The following is a 16,676-nucleotide window of genomic DNA, read 5'->3' as shown; positions in this document are numbered from 1 at the left end:
GGAGCGGTCGGTGCCTCCTGGGCCGGTGGCGTTTGGTTTCGGCCATGCGTCTGTGCGCGGCGGTCACTGGTCTGCCTTACAGCGTTCTACAGGGTGCATACTCTGGCTTCGGCAGATGCTGCCTTGGGCCGCCTGGTCTGCGGGCGGCGGTTTCTTGATGCCTTCGGGTGATTCGCCTTGGTGCTGTGGTCCCTCCCCCTTTTGGACTGCTTTTGAACGTCCCAAGGTCTTCTGTGTCCCCCAAGGAAACTGGGCGAGAAAACGAGATTTTTGTATAACTTACCAGTAAAATCTCTTTCTCGCTCTTTCCTTGGGGGACACAGCACCCACCCATTCTTTGTTTTTTCTCTACACGGTTTCCGAGTTGTTTTACCCGTTGGGTAGTTGGCTTGTTGGTTCCACTTTTGGACTTTGCCTTTTTTTCACTACTTGGACACGCAACTGGCAGCCTCTCTCTCCAGGCTGAGGGTATAGCTGTGGAGGAGGGGCTTAACAGTTTTCACTTAGTGTCACGCCTCCTATGGAGATGAGCTATACCCAAGGTCTTCTGTGTCCCCCAAGGAAAGAGCGAGAAAGAGATTTTACTGGTAAGTTATACAAAAATCTCGTTATCTCAATTTGAGCTGTGGATTTCCACCTTTGCAATGCACAGGGTAAAATCTGTGGCAAATCTACTGCAAAATCTGGATGGCAATCATGCCACTAGTCTGTCAGATTTTCCACATAGCGTGGACATACCCTTTTTTTTTTCTGATTCGAACCACAGCATGCTCTGGGTATGAATTATTACTGACGTTTTTCCCAATAGGCTTTTCTATAAGACTTAAAAAAAAAAAAAAGCCAGATAAAACGCATCTTTTCAAAGTTACAAAATAAAACCGCCTTAAAAAAAAAAATTCATTTTTTTTTATTAGCTTTAAAAAAATAAAAGCCATAAAAAAGGTATGTGCATTTTCAGGAAATATGCTGCATTTTTATGACATTTAGCTGCATTTCAACAAGTGTAATTTTATGCAGTTTTTCGGTCTTTTAAAAAGAAAAAAAAAAGGGAGCATGCATTTTAAGTTTTTCCCTAGACTGCTCTGCTCTAAGTGGGGGGGGGGGGGGGGGGGGAGTACTGTCAAAAATGTATGCATAAAAAAAAAGGCTTGTTTAAAAAAAAATATATAAATAAATAAATATATAAATTATGGCAATTCTTTTTTGCAAGACAGAAAAAAATAATGTGTGCGCTATTCTGCTCTGGTTTCCTGCGCCAGCAACCATCCATAAGCCGTGTGATAAAGGCGGTCCAGATACTGCTAGATCAGTACAGCATGGACGAGCGCTATAGGATGTTGCACTGTAATGCATTGCATTCTGGGAGGTTTATAATGCTAGGTGCCCACATTGGGACATTATAAAGACTAGTACAAACTCAAGGTGAAAGTTTTATTCACAGCAAGTGCGTTTCTAATTTCCAACATGCCTTCTTGTTTTAACAAGAATTTGAAGATTTGAGAATAAATAGGCTTACACAGGCTAAGTGATGATAAAAAAATAATAATTATGTGTGATTACATATAAGGTAAAACAGACAAATCACGTACAGACTAAATAATCAATTACCAGGCCAAGATGGGGGAGCTCCACTTTTTTATATTTAGTTTTTTTAGACTGTAGATTTTTCTTAGTACAGTCGTACATATTTTCAACAATACATAAATAAAAGTGGTCCATTAAAGCATATGCAGTGCAACACAGAGGATCTCTGGGATGGGAAGAAATCCAAAATCAGCTTATACAGCAGTACAAATCCCATATCTATGACCAAAGACTCAATACAAACACCCATGACAAAGGACAAGACAAGTAAGAGTAAGGATCCATTCACACGTCCGTTGTTTCTTTCCTGATCTGTTCAGTTTTTGGCGGAACAGATCTGGACCAGTTGCGTACCCATTCATTTTCAATGGGTCCTGAAAAAAATCGGACAGCACAATGTCCGATTTTTTTTTTTCAGGACCCATTGAAAATGAATGGCAAGAGAAGGGGAAAAAAATATATAAAAGGGGGGGGGGGGGGGGGGGGACTCTAAGGGCATGTCAAATAGGAGTCCCAGAGTAGCCAAACACTTCTGTCTCATTTCTAGCAATACAGTGTGCTATGCTCTGAGCAGAGACTGAACAAGCAAGGGCTGTGGGACTATGTTAATCATGGCTACTATTTGTATTCTATAAACATTACAGGCCTAAGGCCAGACACACACAAGCAAGTTCAATGCGTCCCGTCCTGAGCTCGGCGTCTCTGACAGTATTGCACAGCATTATAATGGTTGACCCTGAAAGTCCTGGAATCTATAGAATTACACTGACATAATGCTTTCAGTGTAAGGGCGTATGACCACGGCTGTAGCCGGTTTATGTGGTCCGCAAAGCTCAGATCTGCAAAACATGGATACTGGCAGAGAGCCTGGCGCCTTTTTTTTTCTCTTTCAGATATGTCCCATCCTTGTCCTTTTTGCGGACATGTTCTATATTTTTTGCGGGGCCGCGGAACAGAACAGCACACGGGTGTGCTGTCCGCATCTTTTGCGGCCTCGTTAAAGTGAATGGGTCCACATCCGATCCAGAAAAAACCACGGCTGTGAGCATGAGCCCTAATACAGTCGATTCTAGGACTCTCAGGGTCACACAGCTTTCTAGATCATTATAATGTCAGAAGAGCAGAGGTCAGAACGGGACCTCTCACTGACGCACACTGCGAGTTTCTCGTACTGAACTCGCTCGTGTGTGTCTGGCCTAAATGCTAATTAAATCGATCCACGTTAAAGTAATTTGTGTCTGAATGAGGCCATATATGACTGAACTATTATTAACCATTGATAACCCTGACTACTCTCCCCCTCTTCGTATCCCATCTACCCTGTGGCTGGTGCAGTGGAGACAGTACTGGAAGGTGACCACCTGTGTGACATATCCCATGTGTTCCTATCACTGTTTGCTGTGTCCTGGGTGTGCAGTGGAATTTTGGGATTCTGAGTCTGGTTCCTAATTCTTTGCCCCTTTCTCCTCCTCTCTCTGCCAGGCTGAGCGACGGTTCCAGAGCCGCCTTCAGGACCTGAAAGACCGACTGGAGCAGTCTGAAAGCACCAACCGCAGCATGCAGAACTACGTCCAATTCCTGAAGTCCTCCTACGCCAATGTTTTTGGGGAGGGGGCTTTATCCAGCTCCCCAATCCGTCCACGAACCCCCCTCTGAAAAGATGGACTAAAGTTCAAGGATCAGGCTGACCAGAAAGCGCAAACGTTCCTGCAGATATGATCGTCTTTGGATCGCACCATGAGGCCTAGAATCAGGGATTCGGATCAATTAGTACATTTAGAAATCTTCTCCTTATGGCCCATTCACACGTCCGTAGTGTATTGTGGATCCGCAATACACCCGGCCTGCACCCCCATAGAAATGCCTATTCTTGTCCGCAATCGCGGACAAGAATAGGACATGTTCTATTTTTTTCCGGAGCCGCGGACCGGAAGATCAGCGGTGCGCTCCGGAAATGCGGATAGCACAGTGTGCTGTCCGCATCCATTCCAGCCCCATAGAGAATGAATGGGTCCGCACCATTTCCGCAATTTGCGGACCCATTATTACGGACGAGTGAATGGAGCCTCACCTTATTTATGGACGACATTTAAAAAAAATGATTTGCTAAGGGATTTATATTCCTTTTCCCTATACTGACTTTTATGGCATATGTTCTATGTAAAATATACAGCATGCCTTCTGCACTTGGGGTTGCTTCTGAATATACAAGGGGGGATTTTTCATGCCTCCCTGAAGCAGAAAGTCACAAATTTTTTGATGTTTTGGGTCAGACCTACCACAAAACTGCTGATCGGCAGGGGTGCAGGTATTGGACCCTGCCGAACAGATACTGATGGCTTATTCTGAGGACAGGCCATCAATAGTTAAATCCTGGACAACCCCTTTAAGGCTGGCAAAAGAAATGTTCTTAATAAATTCCCCCCCTCAGTGTAAATATTAGCACAAGCAAAAAGGGAGGTGCCGACCATAGTAACTAATCAGATTCCAGCTTGTAGGTTATAAAATAAGAGATGTGATTGGTTCGAAGTCAGAACTAGACTTAAAGGGGTTGTTCAGGATTAGAAAAACATGGCCTTTTTTTGAATTAAAGAAACAGCACCACTCCAGTGCAGAGGTTGTATATGGTATTGCAGCTCTGCTCCACTGATGGGAAAAGGGCTGCGCCTACACTACATGCAGTAGACAGGTGAAAGCGCTAAGACATGGGCAAACACTGAATCTATAGATTGTTCTGCGTTGCATTTTCAGCGCTCATTTTGGTCAAATTGTGCGTGCCCATCTGCCAACAATGAGGCGACCTCCTCCGAAGGGGACATGCATGGACAGACTTACCTCTCAAAATATGAACTCAGGGCAGGAAGGAGCAAGCAACACTAATTAAAAGCCAGGGTGAGATGGGCGTGGGGGTGCACAAACCAAATGGAGGCAACCGATCCCCCAAATGCAAAACAGGGTAGCGATTCCAGTAAAGTGATGACCATGTGGCCCCCAGACTCAGGTCCGTATGACATACAGAAAGGGGTAACGGCCAGACATGTCCATACTTTACACTGTGGATTTCAATGGGTGTCATGTTTTCCCTTGTAGTGTCACTGCAAACTAAAAGACCCTTTTCAATAATTGCCAATCAGTGGGGACCCCAGCCTATGGCTGTCTAAAACCGGAAAATACATACCTTTTATTGGAAACTTTTATAACGAATAGGTTTACCCCCCCCCCCTCCTTCTATAATCCTCACCCGGCTTCTCTATCTTACAAATTGGTGCAAATCTCCCTTTATCTAGACAGTGGATATGTCTAATAGGTCAAATATGGAGATTTACACTCATGTAGCCATATTACCTTTTTTTGCTATTTATCTACTTCCGTTTGTTTTCACTCTGTGCAGAAAGAGTTGATATTACCTGGAGCCCATCAACAAGTAGGATGGCGGCTGCTGCTGACAGATCCTAAGGCTTATGTGAACAGCCAGGGAAGCTTAAATTATTATCCCGAAAACATCTAATGACTGTATTTGAAGTGATGCCCCCTGATTTACCCATAGAGGATAATAATGGCACTGTGAAATGGAAAGACGAACACTGGGCCCCGTGTTTTATGCATCCATCAAAAGTTGACGAGCAGAGGCGCCGCGCGGTCATGTAATGTTTGTACTGTGTTTTATGGCTTTTTCTACTGTTATTTATATGACGTGTTTCACTAACGATTTATATTCTGGTTTGCTGTGTCAACCAAAATCTGGACACGTGTCAATAAAAGCTTTTGTATGAACTGTGACATGTATCAGGGGTGAATCTCTGCTGGGCTGAGGCGCGCAGGGTTTGATGACGTCGGCAGCTGAAAGTGGGAGAAACGGGGCTCGAACTAGATGGGAGGGCATGGGGACTGCCTGATGGGCTCTTCATCTCATCTGCATATCGGTCGGGGGTGCTGCAATACCCACAAGGCGATACATTTGGGAGAGTAAAGTCTGTATTAGATAGGCAGATCAGCAAGCGATTGTCGGGATGGAAGTGTACCCTCCCGGCAATCGCTTGCTTGTTAGCTATTACATGCAGCGATCTCTATGCCAGCACTCATCCCCATACTGTCTAGTGGTTTTCCGGCAGCAGATCGCTAATAGAAACCATGATCTACCACTGGCACGCGCTGATTTTTAATTGCCCGATGAATAAGCATTTGCTCGTTCATCAGGCAATCGGCGGCAGTATTACACTGCCAGATGATCACTAACGAGTGTTCATACGAATGCTCGTTAGCGATTATTGGCCAGTGTAATACAGGCGTGTCACCTTTTAGCTATATCAATGCTCTCCAGTGTCATTTTAACCCTTTGAAGCTCACATATCTAGAAGACTTCTCTCTTCCGTTTCTGTGGGTGAGCAGCAGCTTGTCCTATATGAGCAACACGCACCTGCACCCCCCCCCCCGGAGCGCACTGCAGTCGCTTTCTCTCATCTATAGAAAATAGTCCCTCACACACGGCCCCAGTGCTTCTACTGATAAATAGCACCGTGCCCAGCAATGCACTCTCCTTCTCCGCTGTCTAAAGAGAGGTAAAGCTAGAGATTAGATATTTCTATGAATTTAGAAGTAGAGATGGATGAAAGATGTCTGGCCTGCTTCATCTGCTTTTCTACCAACATTATACACTGCCCGTTTCCAGGGGTTATGGCCACCGATGCAGCGCAGATACGAAGCCGCTGGGACGTGAGCTGCTGCGCATGCGTGCCTATGCGCAGTCCCAGCCAGCACCTTTTACTACAGTGTACAAGCACGACCACCACTGCTGGATTGCAGGGTGGTCGTAACCCCTGGAAACGAGCAGTGTATAAGGTGATGGAAAAATTAATCAAGCCCGCAAAGAAACCAATATGGAGAATCACAATACATTAGGAAGTGCCTGGTATTAACGTTCATAAATGACATTTGATATCTGCCCTTTTGGGCTCACCCCCAGTGTGGCTGGACATGCGGAGGGAATCAGTTACCTGGTCCCCGCGCAGCTGATGCAAATCCCTGCATCAACATCCGGTATGATGCAGCCAATGACTGGCCGCACTAGTGACGTGACGCATGGCGACACGTTATCCACATCAAACTAGAGGCTGACACGAGACCAGAGATGTGTAACGGTGGCGGGGGAAGGAGCCAGAACCCAGAGGCGAGGCATATGATCAGTTAAGAATGATTCCCAAGTCCAGCCATGCTGGGGGTCTGCCTGAAAGAGGAAACAACCCCTCTAATATATTTATATTGCAATAATACTTCACTATAAATGCCCTATTCATTGCAGTGGGACCATCATACATCATGAGCTTTCCAATCACTTTTCATGATGGATTCATTAAGTGGATATCCTTATAGCTTATGGGTGACAGATGCTGGTGTTAAATTTGTCACCTGTAGGTTGTATCCGTCATGAAAAGCTCCCTTTATATACACGTTAGGCAGATGCTGTACTCCCCCCTCACCTCTCTTGGGGTTTATATACTGGCAGATTTAGTGATCATGATATTTCCTATCAATATTTCTGTGTACCTGATGTATGACCATCCAATAACCCAGAATACTTCATAACCCAGCGCCTTCCATGTTCCTTTGATGCCTGTAGATCCTACTAGTCCTATTACCCTGTAAGGCCTCATGCACACGACCATTGCTTTGGTCCGCATCCGAACCGCAGTTTTTGTGGCTTGGATGCGGAGGAATTCACTTCTACGGGGCCGCAAAAGATGCGGACAGCACTCCGTGTGCTGTCCGCATCCGTTGCTCCGTTCCGTGGTCCGCAAAAAAAAATTATAACCTGTCCTATTCTTGTCTGCAAAACGGACAAGAATAGGCAGTTATATCAATGGCTGTCCGTGCAGTTCCGCAAATTGCAAAACATACACGGACACCATCCGCGTTTTGCGGACCGCAAAACACACAACGGTCGTGTGCATGTAGCCTAAGGCCTCATGCACACGACCGTTGTGTGCATCCGTGGCCGTTGTGCCGTTTTCCGTTTTTTTTCACGGACCCATTGACTTTCAATGGGTCCGTGGAAAAATCGGAAAATGCACCGTTTGGCAGCCGCATCCGTGATCCGTTTTTCCTGGCCGTGAAAAAAATATGACCTGTCCTATTTTTTTCACGGCCAACGGTTCACGGACCCATTCAAGTCAATGGGTCCGTGAAAAATCACGGATGCACACAAGATTGTCATCCGTGTCCGTGATCCGTGTCCGTGATCCGTGTCCGTTTTTTCCTATCATTTCAATGGCAAACTTGACTTACATTTTTTTTTCATTTTTCATGTCCGTGGATCCTCCAAAAAACAAGGAAGACCCACGGACGAAAAAACGGTCACGGATCACGGACCTACGGACCCCATTTTTGCGGACCTTAAAAAAAAACGGTCGTGTGCATGAGGCCTAAGACTGTGATACATACTGACGGACCAAAGAACAAGCAGAGACAACATCTGTATTCCTCTTACTTTATAGCATCTCCCATCAGTGAAGTTTCACACAAACTGATCCGTGTAAATCCATCACAACGCGCTGGAGCCGATCGGCCATTTACTGGATACTGCAAATCGGACTAGTTATAAATGACAAAAATCTAGAAATGTCTGTACAAACCTGAAGAGCTCGCTACCAGCGCCTCACTAGTGTACTCTCCTCAGATATCACTGTAAGAAAATCACAGTGTTTTACATTGTAGTAAGACTGGGGTGTAGGATTCTGGGGCCCCCAAATTTAAGGACTTCATCAAAGAGGGAAAGAGATTAAGGGGTTGTCTGCCTTCAAACCCACTCGTTTTATTGTTTTCGGATCCTCAATTATTAGCAAAAATCAGGAGCAACTATGAAGAGCGTCCCAGCACCTCCATGCACTACCTGGGAAGTCTATTCTTTTAAAGGGGTTTTCCACCTTTTAGATAATGACAGATAGGTGGGGGTCCGACGCCTGGCACCCTTACACATTAGCTGTTTTCAGGAGTTAGTGCTGGACATAAAATAGTGCTCAGAGCTAGAATCAAAAGGAGGTCGTGCCAGCATACTGCCTTTCAGCACCCATTCACCCAAATGCTGCGGTACCCCGGCACGACCATTACACAGAGTCTACTGATATGTTTCTGGCACCTGTCACTACCACAAACAGCTGATTGGTGAGGGTACAAGACCCCACTGATATTGATGACGTATCCTGAGGGGAGGTCGTCGAAATCTAAAAGGTGGACCTCTTTAATATGAGCTGTGTAATGCTTTATTTCCCCTGCGGGTGTGCGGCAGAAGGACTGAACACCCAATTCCAGCTTAAGGGGGTATTCCTATTGGGACATTGATGGCATATCACTAGGAAATCAGTGTCAGATTGGTGGGACCTGTACCTAGCTCCACAACAGGACATAGGCTTGCTACCTGTTCACCATTTTGGGAGTTCAAACAACAGCTGGAGCGTGTGCTTGGCTATTTTTGTAACTTCTATAGCGGATTAACAGTGGGTGCAGCAGCTCTGCCAGTTCTGGAGATAGGAGCGGCTCCCACCTTTAGGATCTGCTCCCATTTGATATTGATAGCATATCCTAACGATATGGCATCAGTGTCCCAGATGGGCCACCCCCTTTAACCTGCAGACTATGATTTACTGGGGTTTGCAGAATGGACACATCCTGTGATCAGCTTATCTGTAAATAAAAAAGGCAGAGAACCCCTTTAAGGACTACGTTATCTGGCTATAGAACAACGATGCAATATGTAAGGCCGAATACAACATGAGATTATGAAAGAGAGAGGAGACGAGACGGCTGCAACAATGGCTGTCAGCTACACAGTGATTTGGGGCGTGAAGTGTCACAAGCATGAGTGTAGCCGAGCAGCCATAGAAATTAAAGGGATCAAAAGAGCAATTTGCATGTTTGCAGCAACCCCAGAATTGTGAAAAACCCAGCAGTGTCAGATTTTTGACAATTCAGGGGTCACAGAAAACGTGCGAGTCGTGCCGCAACCCCATTCATTTCTATGGTTGTCCTGCCTACTGCAATGTCACACCTTAAAATCACCAAACTCAAAGAAAACCTACCCGCAATTCTGTGTGAAGATACCCAAGTATAGGGACAGAGAAATTTGACCCATTTCATTTGAAATGCGTATTAAAATCAATGGAGGCCAAGGTGAGGATGGCTATAACCGTTTCAATGTCACATGTTGCCACGTTGGAGGCTTCCAGCCACCAAAATTGGGATATACCGTCTAATATGCCTGTAATTAGGCAAAACCCCCTCACACTAAAGTGACATTATACCTTAGTAATTATATAACAGCAGAGGTCACAATGCGCGTCACGACCGGTAACTGCCAATTTAGCCATTTAGTTAGTGGTGACCATAACGTTCTGGAGTGCTGCTGACACAAAAAACGTTTTTGGATCTGATCGATGGTGAGAAGCCCTCGAAGGACAGGAACGTCCATACTAATGTCCTCAAGTATCGTCTCATTGTGCTGTTGACTGCTGTTGAACGGCTTTGGTCATCCTCTGGTACCAGGGCTTGATCTTGGTGTTTGCCATCATATCATCAAATGACTGCAGACCTTCCATGACTCTCAGGACCCCATAAACGGCCTGCGGAGGAGTGAAATTCACCATGATTTAGTGCATTGTGTAGTACTATAGGGAGCAGATCTTCAGAGAAGATTGTCTTACCAGATCCGCCAGGTTTGGTTGTGAGCCACCAAGGAACTTCCTGTGCTTCCCCACCGCGGCCACCCAGGTATTAGCGGCCTTGTACAGATCTTGACGGACATCATCTTGTAAGTTGTGCCTGTAAGGATTTCACAGAAAAAAGCCATTCAAGGCATCCTGCATTGAAATCCTACTACTGATGTAAGGCCCCCTTCTCCAATAAAGGGCGCAGAACACGCCTTCTCTGTGTGACATAGAGCAGAATATATATGCAGAAGGTATAGCCAGGTATAAAGTTAGCATGGCTAACTGCAGTCTGTCCACTCTGGAGGGCTTCCAGGTCCCAGGTTTGCACGTCAAGTAAGCAATTGGTGGGCTCAAAGTGAATAAGATGTCATAGTGTATTAAAGGGGTTGTCCCAGAATGATAACTTATCACCTGTCCCATGCCCCCCGCTTGAATGAAGCATTGGTCAAACATGCACACTGTCACTGCTCCATTTAAGTCCTAGGGGATTTAAACATGTGATCATCTGATCACTTCTCCCATAGACTGCAATGAATTACCATTGCAGTGTATGGGAGATTAGCTATGTTCTCACAGAGCCTTGCCAGATAGGAATTATTGCTGTGGTAGCCTCACATGAGGCTAACACAGCAAATGAACAGCTCCTCCAATTTTCGTGTGGGGGAACCATTCAGGCCCCGGAAGCGCTGCACTCATGGGGAGAAGCCTCTCTGATACCATGGTCAGAATTGCCCACAGCATCTAAGGGGGCAAATGTTGATCTAGAGCGGACACCATCTTTAAAGACCAAACTTCCGGGGCGGTCCGGAAAGAGGAGAAGGGCATTTCTGACTGACGGACGGATAAGTGTGTTGAATAATTAGCAAATACCTGCTTTTCAGTCTCTTCCCAATGAAAAACATGGCTGTTGCTCCCACGTACTTGGCGAAGATGCCTTCCACGGAGCCAAAGTTCCCCTCACGAACAATGTAGTCAAATGAGGCCAGTGCCTCTCCAGGGGTGCGGTAAACATTAGGAGAGATGAGGTGGACCAGCCAGTCATCTGTCCACTGACGCCACTTCCTTTCCTCCCTACGGAGAAGGAAGTAATGATTAAAAAGGTTGTCAGGGTTTTTTTTTGTTCTTTGTATGTTTCCAACTAATCAAATGTAAAGGCTTTACCATGCACTTACTGCATCTACAGTTGCCCTTTTCTCAGATTTCACTGAGGGTCACATGACCTGTGATGTCAGCTTCTCTCCCTGCTCTCATGATGTTTGGGGCACAAGCCCGAGAGAGCAAATATGAGTCTGTACACGAGTCCACGCCTCCCTGCACTCACTGAGCTGGCCACGCCTCCCTGCACTGCCGAGATGTCACCGAGCTGGCCACGCCTCCCTGCACTGCCGAGATGTCACCGAGCTGGCCACGCCTCCCTGCACTGCCGTCAGCTCTCTCCCTGGATTCTTCAGAAAAAAAACTAACCCCTTCAGCAGCACAGACTCAGGGCTGAAGGCTTTACTGAGTAGCTGCAGGCAGCGAGGAGACAAATGCTGGGCACAGGAGCTGACAGAGTAGAGGAGTTCTGCAGAGCATTGCACAAGAACAGGTAGGGGGAAGATCCTGTGTGTATCAGCAGTGTCATTGAACCGCTGGGACTTGTAGTCCTACACATACAACATGCTGCTCAGGGCAGCACTTGTATTCACTCCCTTTGCAGAGCAGGGAGAGGGGCAGAGATAGTGGTTATTGCAGGTAAACAAAGGGCCAGAAAAGAACCAGGGAAATGAGGACATTTTTTTTTTTTGCCTAAAACTTGCTTAGCTTAGTTATATATTGCTGCCTATCAGATTTACAGTGCTATATTTTTTTTTTTCCATAACTCGGAAAACTCCTTTAACTCACATACGAGTCCAGACCATGCGCCACACGAATACCCCTGGGAGTGGCCACAGTGGGTATATAGAGATTGTGGCCACCGGCAGAACACGGTACAGTCTTTCCCAAGTTGTATTTGAGGTGTGCAGGGCTTGCATGCTGCTGTGCAATTTGGCTCCTGAACGTTTCCAATATGGCAGTAGGCCGGTCAACCGTTTTATGGAGCAGGCATGCATGCTGCTCCCTCCAGTCTCCATCATTGTGCTTCCATCAGACAGGTAACACCCCCCACAACCCCAGCAAGAAAGTTTAGCAACTCCTAAAACTCACTTCTGCAATTCCTTGGACTCGTACAGCCGCTGTGTCTCCTCTTCGTTTAGCATCAGCCAGTATCTGTTCTGGTACTCTGTCACCTCCTTCCCTTTCTCATTCGTCACCTTGATAACCGGATAATACGACACAATCTCCTCCAGGCTTTTCCTTCATGAAGATAAAAATACTGTCAAGTAAAAAAAAAAAAAAAAAAAAAATCCTTTGAAAAAAATATAATATTGAAGTAAGGGTGTATTCACATCTGCAGTGTGCGGCAGAGGCATCAGTCGGGAAGATTTCCCAACTGATGCCTCCCACGTATATGTGTAATGGTGTAGGCCAGGGATCAGCAACCTCCAGCACTCCAACTGTTGTGACACTACAACTCCCAGCATGCTCCATTCACTTCTATGGGAGTTCTGAGAACAGCTAAGCAAGCGTGCATGTTGGGAATCGCAGTTTAACAACAGCGGGGCCGCTAGAGATTGCTGATCCCTGGTGTAGGCATAAAACAAAAATGGATGGCACCCTACGGGTATACATGTAAAAGACACTGCACAGTGTGAATGAACCCCAACATGCCGGAGACAGGAAATATATATAATTCTCTCTGTTCTTACCTGGATATAAGGAAAGTTTTGATGGCGCTGATGATCACTGAGGAGTCATTTAATTGCTGAAATTAAAAAGTAAGAAGCGCTGTCATCAGTAGAAACCAGCCATGCTTTCCTAATCCTGGACATTCACACAATGACAAGTCATTCAGGTTTTTTTGTTGTTTTTTTTTTTTTTTTTTTTTAAAAACATGTTTTTAGAAAACTAAGCCCCTACCTTCAGTGCCCACTGACAGTATGTGACATGGTTGCAAGAGGGACAGCCTTCCTATGCAATAAATGGGTGTCCTGTCGACTGCACAAAGCATGACAAGGGGGGGCATGTATGGAGCAGAGCAATGCCTACATGCAGCAACGCTCAGCTCACAGGGTGTTGGAGGAATAGAGGTCATATTTTTTTTTAAACATGTAATGGGAAAGCTCTCAGGCTGAATTCACACTGTCCATTTTGCCGCTTGCTCTAGGAAAGCTCCCGCCACGTGTCCAGTGGATCCATAGGCTCCCGATTTCCCTATGGAGGCTAAAAGAGTGTCCATTGGGTTGGTACAGCTGTATGGAAGGTACAGAGGCATCATGCAAATAAGCTATATAAAAAATATAAAAATAAAAACCGTAGGCTATAGGTTTTTCCAATGTATACCGCTGAGGTATACTCCAATATCAGTGTGGAACAGAACCTTAAAGAAAGAAAAAATTCCAGAAACCCCCTATAGGAGAAAGCCACACAAGATGGCTTTTCCACAGTGATTCAGATGAAAAATCTGCACGAGTTACATGTGGATTTATTAAGGATGTTGCAGGTTTTATCTTATGCACAGCAAAGAGTTAAATCTGTAGCATAAATTGACATGCTGCACATTTAAAATCCGCAATGCAGCTCCATTTCTGCGTGGCAAAAAATCTGCAGCATATCTGCCACTTGCGTACACCCACCTAAAAAGGGGTCATCCAGGACTTTACTATAAGAGCCCATATGAATTTGATTATGGTGAAATTTCAGCCTCAGGATGAAAACATCAGTTTTTCCATTCACTGACAGCTAACAGGGATCTTGTGTGGGAATAGAAACAAAGGGGGTCATTTATTATCAAAAATATGCCTATATTAGGCTAGTTTCACACTAGCGGCGAGGAACTCCGGGCAGGAACAGCCTGCCGGAGTTCCTCGCCGCTAGTGTGAAAGTACCCTTAGGCGTATTTCTGGCGCAGATTGCGGCACAAACGTTATTCGCGCTGCAAGCTGAAACTTTTCCCCACTCACGCCAGGTCTTAAAAAAAGCGGGTGTGGTGTGGGCAGGGCCCATCTCATCATTTTCTACGCCTTTTAGGCGTACAATAGTCAAAATTTAAGCCAGCAAGGGAGCTGTCTTACATTTAGACCAACCGTGTGGATCCGCCGAAGTTATGTAGAGACCGGCGTCTCCACCGCCAGCTGAAGGGCTTATTAAAACCGGCGTCTAAAACGTCAGCCTTAATAAATGACCCCCAAAGTATCTTAGAATGTTTCCACGCACGTGACCGTATTTTAAGTCGACGTCCGAACGGCGCTTTCTGTGGATTGCACGTGGACCCATTCATTTCTATGGGGCCGCAAAATCTGCAGACAGCACACAGATGTCATCCATGTGGCTGTAAGTCCATCCCACAAAAAAAAAAAAAAAAAAAAAAAAAAAAATGTAATGTCCTGTTCTAGTCTATTTTGCAAACAAGAATTTGCTTTTTTACAATGGGGCGGGACGGGAAAATGCGGGATGCAAACGGCCGGTATCCACAAAACAGATCCGGTCATGTCCATGAGGCCAAAATCAAATAAACTGCATTTCCAATAAGGGGAGATAACTAGTGTTGAGCGAACTTGTGTTTTAAGTTCGGCGTCTAAAGTCTGGGTTATCGAAGAATCGCGTTATGGATTTCGCTACCACAGACCATAACGGAATTTCGAATCCATAACGCGATTCTTCGATAACCCGAACCGGAACTTTAGACGCCGAACTTAAAACACAAGTTCGCTCAACACTAGAGATAACTTTTAAGTGCAGAAGTCATAATCACCAAAGTTGCAGTCAAATAGCACTTTTGCCGCAAGTTAAACATTTGAAAAAAAAAAGGGGGCATGACTGCAACGTGTGAACACAGCCTGAAAGTACAGCCACATCTCTACTCACCAAGGAGGAACCGGCATCCGCTAGGAGAATGGGGACTTTTCTGTAGCTGGAGAATTTAATCTCTTTCCGCAGGACGGGATTCACCTCCACAATCTCGTAGGGCAGTTGGTGATAATCCAGGAAGGCGCGAACCTTACTGCAGAAGGGGCAAGTCTTGTACTGGTAGAGGGTAAGGTGGAGACCTCCTTCTGAGACCTGATAGAAGACAGGACAAGTATTAGAACTCAGAGGTAATGATACTATCACCAAACCTACAATAACCCCCCTAACTATAGCCATAAGGAGGGGGGGGCGCAATCTATCAAAATTAACGCAAAGGAAGAGTCCATTTTGAAAAGGAAAGAGCAGAGGTTGCTATAGGAAATGGATCCACTTTCTTTGTGCTAGTTTAAAAAAAATCTCCTCCAGGGCAGGGATCAGCAACCTCCAGCTGTGGTCAGACTACTACTCCCAGCGTGCACACTTGCTTGGCTGTTCTTTCAGCTCTCATAGGAGTGAAAGGTGCATGCTGGGAGTTGGAGTTTGACAGGCAGCTGCAGTGCTGGAGGTTGCTGACCGCTGTATAGAACAGGACGTACAGTACAAGCATTACAGCAGGCTATGGGCGCCATATTATAGTACGGCCCACATGAGGTGTCACTGTAGCCTAAGGCTCTGTTCAGTCAAGACCCTGCTGTCCGGGGCATGATGAGAGTTGTAGTTTTGCAGCACCTGGAGAGCCACGGGTTAGGAAACACGGCTGTAACCCAATGTGTGACATACTGATGGAAGGGCAGGATACTGTAAGTCCCCCCGGAGGCCATGATGAATTATCAGTACACTGAGCCGCCATTTGCAAACTCTAAGTTTTCGTTAATACAATTGCTAAAAATGCAATTCCCTAATATTAAGGAAACCTGCAAAATATGTTATACAAAGGGCTGATATCGTACCTTCCCCTCTTCCTCCGCTCTCTGCTCCCCCAGGGAATATTTTAGGGTCTGCACCACCCCAAGTGCACCCCCAAAAGCGAACACCAGACCCCACATCCTCCTGCCCCCTCTCCCTGCCTCCTGCCACCTCCAACCAGTGCTGTACCCACGCCAGCTGCCTCCAAGATAACAAACCCAGCTCTGCTGTGCTGTCAAGGACAGACTTCCCCCATTTCCTTGGCTCACTGAGTAAGGAAGTAGGCTAAAATTCCTGACTGAGGCTCCGGGGCCCCTAACTACCGCCCCAGCCACTGGGAGCCGAAGCCCACCCAGACCAGCCCTCAGCTGCCCCGCCAGTCGCCATGTCATAGAGCCTAACTCATGAACCCTGTGCGCCGCCATCTTCCCTGTTACCTAACCCCGCCCACTTCTTGTCAGTGTTCGCGACAAACAGGTAGGGCAACCAATCAGAACGCAGACAGCGGCGTTATTCAACCCCGCCCCGTCTGCTTAGTATTCACACAGAGAACCAATC

The 16,676-nt window shown here is 46.1% G+C and overlaps 2 protein-coding genes across 5 annotated transcripts in view; one reads left to right on the top strand and one right to left on the bottom strand.

The window, feature by feature from the left end:
* Window positions 1-3,491, top strand: part of ODF2 (outer dense fiber of sperm tails 2) — a 30,071-nt gene extending 26,580 nt beyond the window's left edge. For all 4 annotated transcript variants that reach the window (XM_044305907.1, XM_044305908.1, XM_044305905.1 and 1 more), the window contains one exon: window positions 3,067-3,491. In XM_044305907.1, the coding sequence (XP_044161842.1) occupies window positions 3,067-3,240 (174 nt within the window). In that variant the 3' untranslated portion in view covers window positions 3,241-3,491. The remainder of the gene's footprint in view (window positions 1-3,066) is intronic.
* Window positions 3,492-8,054: 4,563 nt separating this feature from the next.
* On the bottom strand, window positions 8,055-16,568 carry PTGES2 (prostaglandin E synthase 2). The gene is made up of 7 exons (XM_044305639.1): window positions 16,163-16,568; window positions 15,231-15,425; window positions 13,073-13,128; window positions 12,471-12,620; window positions 11,154-11,354; window positions 10,278-10,395; window positions 8,055-10,196 (listed from the first exon to the last, which is right to left on the bottom strand). Exons 1-7 carry the CDS (start codon window positions 16,541-16,543, stop codon window positions 10,068-10,070), a joined length of 1,230 nt encoding a protein of 409 aa, XP_044161574.1. The 5' UTR covers window positions 16,544-16,568; the 3' UTR covers window positions 8,055-10,067.
* Window positions 16,569-16,676: the final 108 nt, after the last annotated feature.

The sequence above is a fragment of the Bufo gargarizans genome, chromosome 9 (assembly GCF_014858855.1).
Source record: "Bufo gargarizans isolate SCDJY-AF-19 chromosome 9, ASM1485885v1, whole genome shotgun sequence".
NCBI classification, from domain to species: domain Eukaryota; kingdom Metazoa; phylum Chordata; class Amphibia; order Anura; family Bufonidae; genus Bufo; species Bufo gargarizans.
Note: the sequence above shows the minus strand (reverse complement) of the source record. Positions and strands in the feature narration are given on the sequence as shown.

Bases quoted from the DNA above. Each gene is read 5' to 3' on its own strand.
- PTGES2 (XM_044305639.1), bottom strand. From the start codon at position 16,543: ATGGCGGCGCACAGGGTTCATGAGTTAGGCTCTATGACATGGCGACTG. The intron at 13,129-15,230 runs GTGAGTAGAGAT...TTTTAATTTCAG, and splicing joins CGGATGCCGGTTCCTCCTTG to CAATTAAATGACTCCTCAGT. The intron at 11,355-12,470 runs GTGAGTTTTAGG...CCTTCTCCGTAG, and splicing joins GAGTCCAAGGAATTGCAGAA to GGAGGAAAGGAAGTGGCGTC.